Raw genomic sequence first — 10,449 nt, 5'->3', positions numbered from 1 at the left:
CTGAGACTGGTGCTTACAAGCAGGAAACTTCTCAACTTTATATGCTTACTGTTTCGTCTAAGTATATGGCTTTGCGTCAAAGATATGAATGAGTGACTGCATCTCTAAATTAACATGTTAATGGTAATTCGATTGCCCGTCTTTTTAAATAATTCTCCCTTGGCAAAATTTCGTAAGCAACCCAATCGTAGCTTCTTCCAAGGTAATACCCTTCCTGAACGCACCCTCACCCTTGAAATTGAGGAAGCCATACTGTTATAAAAATGTATGGGACAACCCGATAAACACGTATCTGATTAGGTCAAGTAAGACAAATTTTATGTTTCGCTGTTAATGAAATTTCATTACGCGTATTTCAATGTTTAACGGTATTCTCACGTGTCATTCAAACGTTTTCCTGAAGAACAAGATATTTTGAAGACCTATATGAGCAGACATTGTTTTAACCTTTGTAGATCTCTCATGAAACCTGCTCTGCGTTTTCAACCAGCGAGGAGCATTAGCTTTTTAAAACCCCCATTTTTGTTTAACAATTGTTCCATGGGGATTAACCTTACAACCGAGGACAAAATCTGTAACGCCCGAGGTGTTAGAATTGTGGTACATAGATGTTCCGCACAGTAGTTGATTTGAATTATTAAATGTATACATTTTTAATGCCGTTGGTCTGTTGCAAGGGCATGAAACGTCAACGTACAGTATGCACAGGTACACTGTGGAAGGTCTTTTTTTTCAAACCTTCAAGGGCTTTACCACAGGCAGTGCGACTGGGGGGGATCCTCAGTTTTTTTACAAAAAATTTGATGGCTGTCCATCCACGTTGCTTAGTTGCCTGCCTTGTGACTTTTGCGGATGCCAATTCGTCGAGCGACAAGCAGGGTCGGGGTTGGGACACACAAAAAAAGGGGTCCCGTGAGGTACAAAACGAAGATGGAGAGTAATGTTACCTCCCCAGTTGACGATCAGCACGTGCCGCTTTTCCTCAGGAGTGCCACGGTCTTTTCTGGTGGTTCCCACCAGGTGCACTGAAACACGAAGAACGGAAAGAACAATGGATTGAATTGACGAAAACAATGATCTTGTAGTCAATAAGCTGTACAGTAATTACAACGCACGTTTAAGTCAACTTGAGCTTTTCTCTAGCCAAACACTAGTTTTAATCACTTTCTTTTGGTCTAAACAAGGAGCCGTTTACCAACTACTCGATGTGGGGTCAGGACTGTCTAAAACCAGTTGTTCGAGGACACCCATAAGTTTTGATTCAATAAAACATAACAGTTCTGTATGAAGGCGATCCATAGGTTATTTCCATTTTGTGAGGTCCGTGTTGAACATCTGAAAGAAATTGTAGTAGTGACCTTCCGTTGTGTGGGTTGGCTATAACGTATGCTTTTTCTTTGGTGACGTTTTTAACACACGGAGATGTCTGTCCTTATAATGCCCTAGTATTCACATAATAGGAGAAATGTCTCTTTAGTATTCACCTCAAAAGCCATCGTGGGTGTTAATGTAAGCGTATAAACTAAGGATTTTTGCCCTTTTTTTTCCACACAATCTTTACTAGAGCCTTACTTTTGCTTACTCCTCGCGGTTCTGTAGCACTTTGTTTGATAGACTTGCTTTGTTTAAACCTTTGGAGGAATCAGGACCTAAAATAACGCATTCAAGTTATTTAAACAGAGCCATAATATATTCGTCATAATAAGTTCTAAGACAGAGAGGGTTTGGGGTCTCTGTTAGCTAAATTATTTGCTTTAGTTTTATGGGTTAAAACTTCTTAAATAAAACAAAAAAAACAAAAATTGCGTGATTGCGATGATCAAAGGAGGAGTGGTAGAAGGATGAAGCCTTAATTTCCAATAAAAATTTATCAAAACCTCGAAGATTTTAATCGTGTTTGTTGGTTTTTAGGCTAATGTGCCGGGCCAGATTTAACTGTAGTTTTTATTAACTTACGTTATGTTGGGAAGTCGGCGTCTGGCTCTAGAGCTTCCTCTTTCCATTTGAGCTTACCCGGGGACCTGTAATTGGAAGTGGTCCAAGATGTCTAGGACATGTGGGCTATATTCAGCCTTGCCATTATTTTGCCAGGCAGTGGAAAAATACATATTTTGTCGTAAAGGTCATACAGGGACTGTTGTTTGCATTACATAGTTAATTTGCTCAAGCAAGTTGTTTTGATTTCCACCATGTTCGAACTATTTATTGAGCAGTTATTGTGTAAATCTTTTGTCAGTAGCTTGACCTTGACTGTTGTGTGTGTCGTTTTTGGCATACGCCAATGTGGCATCATCCTCATCTGAACGGCGACGGACGACCTGGAATACACAAGGTTTTGGCTCCAGGAATGCTTATCAATTTGTACCCGTTGCGCAATAACACATCCATCTAAAACTAACTTGCTTAAAGTGGGGTCAATCCAGTTTCAAAGCTTTCAAGTAACGTTCTAATTAGAAGGTTTGGCACCTACAACATGTATCACGTAACACAATGTGATGGTGACCATAGGGACACATCGATTATAGATGAGGTAATTATTGTTATGTATTTAGTTACCTTTGGCACAACGGGGAAAGCAAAAGTGAGGTCATTATTGTGATGTATTTAGTTTACCCTTGGTCAACGGGAAAGCCCAGCAAATACACCCAATATTTTGGCTTTAATTGGTCGAATATCATCAAAAAAAACGGTGCTGAACCCCATTTTTTATTACTGGCTGGAAAAGTGATCAGAAGGCCTAAGACCAAAACTTTCTGCAAAGTTTAAAAATTCTGGACAGCGGATTCAGAGCCACGGATTGTCTGATTCTGCGGTACAAAATTTTTCTTAACCTTCGCAGATAATTTCATCTTGGGCCTTCTGATCACTTTCCGGCAACAAAAAATGAGGGGGTCACCGAGTTTGGTTTGTTTGACGAGATGAGTAAATAAAGCCAATATATATGGTGTTTTTTGCTGAGGTTCCCTGTTTGCCAAGGTCACTTATTGACGACACAATCATGACCGTGTCTTGTTCAAGAATAATTGGTGTTTCATATGGCACCATAACATTGCTGTTGACCTGATTACATCACTGTAGTGGCAACCTTCTAAGGAGAGTGCTGACACTGTTTAGAGCCACCACAATGAGGTTGAAATAATTTCTTTTTCCGTGAATAGTATACTAATAAATAACCATGATGACTTTTTCCACCAATCATAAACAGTGTTTTTGTAGCACCGTGACTTAATTTCTTTTCTTACCATTATCCTCTGCAGGAAAATCTGGTACAGAACACCTTTAAATTGTTTATCATCACATAGTCAATTATGACAGAATGAGTGCGTATTCACCTTCGGCACTTTAGGTCTAATTAATTAACCCCTCCACACACCCACAATCGATATGGACTGTAGGCGACCATTGCCTGGCTGAGAACTTATGATTCCAGTGGAAGGAATATTAAAATGTTGTATGATCTTAGAAACAAAGAATCTTACCCTTTTAATCATCGACTTTATTCGGTTTTTGAAAAGAAATTTACCTGTTGACAGATATGATCGAGTTTGATAAATTGTTGTTTCATTTTCATTATTCAACCGGTGTCCTCATCTGATCATATCAACGTCTAATAATATGGGTAGTCATGACTTACATTGACTTTCTATGGTATCCTCGTTCCCGTTGTTCTCTTCTTCCGAGGAGGATTCTGAAAGAACGAAATGCAATCATGAATACCTAGTATTTATCAGTAAGTGAACTCTCTGAAAATACTCCCAATGTCAAAGCAAAATCTTCTCAATCCAGCTTTAAATAAAGTTCTAATTCTTATGTATTACTACCGTAAAGTTGCTCCACTGAACAAAAGCTTTTCCCTCATCAGATCATTAGAACCAGCTCCACAATTCACTTTAACTCTTCCTAAGTTTACCTTACTTAAATTAGTGTCTTCATGTCGTGGTATAATAGGAGAAATGTCTCTTCATTCACTCAAAAGCATTCGGGGTGTAATGTAAGTGTATGAACTAAGAATTTTTGCCTTTTTTTCCACACAATCTTTACTTAGCTTACTTTTCTTACTCCTCGGTTCTGTAGCATTTGCTGAGACTTTCTTTTTACCTTTGGAGAAATCAGGACCTAAAATACGCATGTCAAGTTATTAAAAGAGCCATAATATATTTCGTCATAATAAGTCTAAGACTATGTACTTATTGACTGAGTTGAGGTCGGGCAGGAAGAGAAAATATTTGGCGCGAGGTCTTGGCGTACGGACCGAGCGCAGCGAGATCTGTGCGCCATGACCGAGGGCCAAATATTTTCCTGTCCGGCCAGACCTAAACTCAGTCAATAAGCATTTTATCATATGGGCTCTTTACACTATTTAAGAGCACTCAGAAGATGAAGTTAGGGCAAAATAAAAAAAAAAATCTGCCCAGAAAGTTTATCGAATATACTGTTTGCACTTGCTTTTCTGGCTGTAAATTACTTGGATGTTTAAAAGCGACGAAATCCCCTAAAATTGCACCGCACGGAGCAGTACGTGCTCCTAGCAGGGACGGCTTTTTCCGGCCCTGGGGCCCGTTTCTCGAAAGTCCCGAAAACTTTCCGGGCCCGAAAAGCCATTTGTGAACCTGCCAACCGCTTGTTGAGGAAAGCCGATCTTTTAACATGTTTTCAAGATAACAAAATGCAAACTGACTGTAAAGTTTGACGACTCAAATCCTCTCCGTTCTTGAGATAAAGAGGGAATTGTGACTCCCGTAAATGGCACGTAAAGTTTCAGACTTTCGAGAAACGGGCCCCTGCTCGCGCTAATGCGTACGGCCCTCATACAGGGATTTTCCCAATAGTTGCGCAATGAAAGCGCGCGCGGGGCCGTAAGGACCACATGATTAAGGGAGAGTTTGGGTCTCTGTTAGCAATTATTTGCTTTAGTTTTATGGGTAAACTTCTTAATTGCATGATTTCGATTATCAAGCTTAATTTCCAATAAAATTTATCAAACCTCGAAGATTTTATCGTGTTTTTGTTTTTAGCTAATGTGCCGGCCAGATTTAACTGTAGTTTTTATTAACTTACTTATGTGGGAAGTCGGCGTCTGCTCTAGAGCTCTCTTTCCATTTGAGCTTACCCGTGGACCTGTAATGTAAATGGTCAAGATGTCTAGGACATGGGGCTATATTCGCCTTGCCATTATTTTGCCAGCAATTGAAAAAGACATATTTTGTCTAAAGGTCATGCAGGACTGTTGTTTGCATTACATATTAATTTGCTCAGCAAAGTGTTTGATTTCCACCATATGCGAACTACTTATGAGCAGTTATTGTGTAATCTTTTGTCAGTAGCTTGACTTACTTTTGGTTCTTTTTGGCATACGCAATGTGGCATCATCCACATCTGTCTCATCTGAACTTCGAGGATGACCTGGAATACATAAGGTTTTAATCCATGAATTCTTATCAACTTTACCCGTTGCGCAATAAGTACTTTAAAACTTGCTTAAAGTGGGTCAATCCAGTTTCAAAGCTTTCAAGTAACGTTCTTATTAGAAGGTTTGGCACTACAAAGTTGTATCACGTAACAGCAATGTGATGGTACCATATGAAACATCTGTTTTTGAAAAGAAATTTACCTTTGACAGATATGATCGAGTTTGATAAAATTGTTTTCATGTTCATTATTCAACCGTTCCTCATCTGATCATATCAACGTCTAATAATATGGGTAGTCATGACTTACATTGACTTTCTATGGTATCCTCGTTCCCGTTGTTCTCTTCTTCCGAGGAGGATTCTGAAAGAACGAATGCAATCATGAATAACTAGTATTTATCAGTAAGTGAACTCTCTGAAAATACTCCCAATGTCAAAGCAAAATCTTCTCAATCCAGCTTTAAATAATTCACTTTAACTTTTCCTAAGTTTACCTTACTTAAAAATTAATGTCTTCATGTCCCTTACTGACTCACCTTCTGATGCACTGTCATTTGTTATATCGGGAATATCTGCCAAGTGAATAACAAATATTAATACCCTATACTTTGTTATAACAATTTCAATTTAGTACTAGGCAAATTGTAATTTGTACCTCGGTATTGCACGTTAGCAAGTTTCACACAAGCTGGGGAACTGTCATTCTCAAGGTACCATCTATATTACGAAATTCACCAGGCCCCAGTTGTTCAAAAGGTGGATAATTCATCCTGTTGATAGCGTTATCCACATGTTGATCCAATTGCGCTATCCAATGGATAGTGCACTATCCATTGGATAGCGCAATTGATTCCGCCATGAATTATGCTGGATATCGGGTGGATAGCGTTATCCACCTTTTGAACAACTGGAGCCAGGTAGCCAGGCAAGGGGCTGAAGTTTGAAAAAGTTGGTGGAAAGAAAAAGACTTCAGGACCCCTATCCCAAGCATGCCTCGAAACATTGTTCGTGAGTTAGATAATCGTTTCCAAGTTATCATAAATTTTCATTATGAAGTACCTTCGACGGTCATCTCTGCCAGGCTTTTACCCACGACACCCCTGATGTTGCCGGAGTCGACTGCCATCAGCAGTTTGCTGACTTTTGCCAACTCTGTAGTGGACTCGTGGAGCCGGTAAAATTCCCTGTGCACCCTAACGTCGTGCCCGAGGTGGCGCGCCAACCAATCGACGTCCACTTCCGTTAAAGCGGCTGCCTGGGAGACTGTCGCTATATATTTGCGCAGTTTTGTGCTGGTGATTTCTTTGGGCTTCTTTAAAGTAGCTTGAATCTCTTTTACGCTATCTGAGACACAGTCCCATCCACGGAGATGGCCCAAGGACCCCTTGCTAGCTCGGGCAAAAACAAACTTGTTTTCTTTAGGGATACTGTCCGGTCGTTTCTCGATTAGAAGTCCCACTGCGGTCTTTGTCTCGGGGGTAAGGAGGATGGGAACTTTTCTGCTCCTTTTCCCCGAGATTTCAATCAGATCTAGCCTGAGGATTTAATATAGACCAAAACAAAGTAAGCAAGAGATTTCTAAACACAATCTCGGTATTTGTAAAGCAGGTTGAAAACTTCAATATGATGAACCAGATATACTGGCACAAGACAAGAGGGGAAGAAACAAAATTCATTTGACCTCTGTGAAAATAGAACCCTCTACCTCTGGAAAAAAACGAAGATCTCAAGATTGAAGCGAAGATCTGAGAATTGACCAAAATTTGCGCGATCAAATTGAACCGTCAGATATAAAAATTGTCAAAACTCGTAAACACTACAGAAAATATCTGTTATTTCTGAATTTTGACGTTTGATTACATTTCACTGCGATTTTGACAACGTTGTCCACAATGGTTTCCAGTCGCTGTTGCGAAAACCACATGATGCCATTACAAGGGATTACAAGGCTGAAAACGACAAAAATAGTCCACTGATAATGCAATCATTAATGACATTAATAACGTCAATGAGAACCCACTAACCAATGGATTCGATTTCATTCGTATCATGTGACCTCATGTTGGTCGTGGCGCTGATCTTTAACCTCGCGGTATACAGAATACAATTGAGGTCACAATTTATTCATGGCAGATTTCGACTAGAAGTCAAGTATTCTCTATATACCATCAACTCAAAAGATACCGAAACGCCTTCTGTAAAGCCGTGGTGGAGCCGAACGACGTTATGTGAGCATGGATGCTTGCAAGCTCTTGAGAAAGGCTTAAAAGCTAAGGTAAGCATATCACTGACCAACACTCGTGATCAACTTTGTTGTTTTTACTGTTTTATAGGGAGAAGTAATCGACTTAAGATTTTTAGTTCCATTCAAGACCTAAGTCGACAAAATGAAGAAACGATAAGAAATGATAATAGAATAATTAAGTGATAAATTTGGTCTAGAATGTCTTCAAGGGTTGTCACGGTTTGACCACAGTGACCAGGTCTGTCATGTCTGTAACTCGCTGTCTTGACCGCCCACAAATGTCAAACAATGAAAACGATCAACGAGTTTGTGTTTTATTTCAAGTATTTCATCATATTGAGTGAGTTATGCTTTTTCCTATTGAAGTGAAATATTTATATATCAACTATGAATAACACTAAATAAACGTTTAAACCATTTCAAGCCGAAAAACGAAGAACTTCTTTAAAAGAAAACGAATATTTGCAAAAAAATCGGGAAGAAAACGAAGACCGTGGGTACCCATAGAGAGGCTCGCTACTTCCTTGGTATTTCTCATGCTAAGAGTTTGTTACGCGGCATCTTCTTGATGCTTTCCTTTCTCTCTCAGTAGCGTTTTCTATTTTAGTAGCTTAATAGTTGTTACCTCAAAAATTTTCGAGGACATCAAAGAACTTGATTGAGTTTGTAAACGTGCTGATGACGTGACCCTAGAGCATTTAAGGTCGAGACTAAAGAAAATCAAGTCGTGTTCTAAAGATAATCAAAACATGTCAATCGTTTTGTTGCGAGGTTTATTCAGTTTTTGTGTTCTTTGGGTCTAACTGATACTAGATTACAATTGAAATATTGTTTCTATTACAGTTACATTTGAAGTAATGTTACCTTTCACACAGGCGCCTTTCTAAGGGTGTCAAGGACTCCTTTAAGGAACTGCTACACTTGGACCAGTCCGGCCGACGTTGGAACTGCTCAATTTCAAGTGTGGCTGTCTCACCGGACCTTCGTTTGTTGAAGATTATGATTTTGGCCAGCGTAGCCTTGGCCAATTTATTCCAGCTTTCAACTTTCTTAGTTTCTGTCAAAACCTTTGACAAAGCCACAATTTTTAAATCGAGGTGCTTCCTTAACAAGGACAAGTCTTCCGCCAGGGGCAGGTACTCTATTTTGTTCTGTTTCCTTGATCCCAATGAAGCCAGGGATCTTGAGCTGATTTTAGAGGTCCAGTCAGCTTCATAGAGGTCAAGGAAACGTTTTGCCCTCTTTATTTTGTCTTCATCTTTTTTCCGCAGGGCGGAACTCTTGAGGACTTGAGCGCACTTCTTGAGGCTATGGCCCAGCTTTAACGCCAGTGACGGGATGCCGATCTCCAGTCGTGACTCTTCGTCAAATCTACACAGTTCCTTAACTGCATCCACCAGAGTATCAAACATTGACGTGTCGATAAACTCTTCCAAGGTCGCATCATTCCTTTTATTTTGAAGACGGAGCGTCTGGAGAAGACGCGCCAGCTGTCGCATTCTCTGGGAAACATAGTTGGCATTTTTAATGCCAACTTTTTCAAAAATGGCTGCCCCGAAGTTCGTTATCAATTGGTCCCGGCGAGCTATGGAGGAGATGCTGTCGTTTCTCATGGACGAAATAACATTTTTGTAGAGCTGTGCGTCTACGTCTGCAGTTGAGAATGAGCACGTGGGCAAGAGAAGCTTTGCCTCAACCTGCACCTTTTTCCATTTTTTTTCGTCAGTGGTGGTTTTGTGCGGGCAGATTAGGCAATGCCGCCAAAGCTCGTCTCCTTTGAAGAAACCCAGGCAATGTGGACATGGCAAAAATTTTGAGTCTGATTTTAGTTTGCTGGGGTTTCGCACCACAATCAATTCACCCTCTCCAAGTGCCAGCACGTTGCAATTGTGGTGGTAATCCCCCAGCAGACGGATCTTCTCAAAAGCCAGAATTTGGTCATCTGAGCCTTCCTTCATTTTCATGGCAGCCGCAACTGACGGCTCTTCTTTGTGGCGCCTTCTCTGATGTCGACTTAACTTTTGAAATTTCTGCTCGCAAAACATGCACATATGTGCTTTACTGGCAGAAATCGATATATTTGGAGATGTGCCTACAAACAAAATTGCTTGGATTACATAAAAGAAATATTATTTTGATAAATATTTAATTGCGATAGTTAGGGAAAGCCTTACTTTGAGGCAATTTTAAAGATTTTTGTCGGCTAATACAAGTTTCAGATATTGAAGTAGACTTATGCTAAGCACAGAGTTTATCGCTTATTCCACCGAAAAACGATACAAAGGTGATCCCCTGCATCTCAAAGTTTTAAAAAATTGATATTTTAGCAGACAGGTCAGAGCGCCGGAAATAAAAGTTCTGCTTGTAAAGTAAACGATGTTCTTTCATTAGTGCTCAGCAACACGGGTCTCCTCCAAATGCCCAGTGATATTCAAAGTGTGCCAACAAGTAGATCCTACACTTATTTTTTGTGTAAACTAAAAGTCCAGAATAATTGCATCACAACTGGATTTGAGGGTAGGGTTTTAGGCCTTAATTTACCGGATTTTTCTGATTTATCCACCTCGACCTGTTCTTGTGGGCCATCCGTTCTTAGGAGTTGAGGACCTTTCTGGAGCTGTTGTCCTTCTTCTAAATTAAAAGCAATGGCATAGCGTGACAAACTCCACCAATAATAATACATCGTTCTATGACAGTAAGTAAATAAACCGACTATTTAGTCGGACTGCTTTAATTAAGTAATACTGAACAGCAGAAAAATGGAGGATAACATCTCTTTTTGAAAAAATAGAT

General features: G+C 39.9%; 1 protein-coding gene across 1 annotated transcript; it reads right to left on the bottom strand.

Moving 5' to 3' along the window:
* Positions 1 to 947: 947 nt before the first annotated feature.
* On the bottom strand, positions 948 to 9,304 carry LOC137986174 (uncharacterized; the record flags this gene model as incomplete). The annotated part of the gene is made up of 9 exons (XM_068833456.1): positions 8,521 to 9,304; positions 6,471 to 6,946; positions 5,948 to 5,983; positions 5,719 to 5,772; positions 5,335 to 5,403; positions 5,059 to 5,118; positions 4,051 to 4,116; positions 3,635 to 3,688; positions 948 to 1,025 (listed from the first exon to the last, which is right to left on the bottom strand). Coding segments are annotated over exons 1-9 (1,642 nt in total), but the record flags the coding sequence as incomplete, so codon positions are not given.
* Between the last annotated feature and the right edge of the window lie 1,145 nt (positions 9,305 to 10,449).

Source organism: Montipora foliosa, unplaced genomic scaffold, assembly GCF_036669935.1.
Source record: "Montipora foliosa isolate CH-2021 unplaced genomic scaffold, ASM3666993v2 scaffold_149, whole genome shotgun sequence".
In the NCBI taxonomy this organism is placed as follows: domain Eukaryota; kingdom Metazoa; phylum Cnidaria; class Anthozoa; order Scleractinia; family Acroporidae; genus Montipora; species Montipora foliosa.
This window is presented reverse-complemented; position numbering and strand designations above follow the sequence as displayed.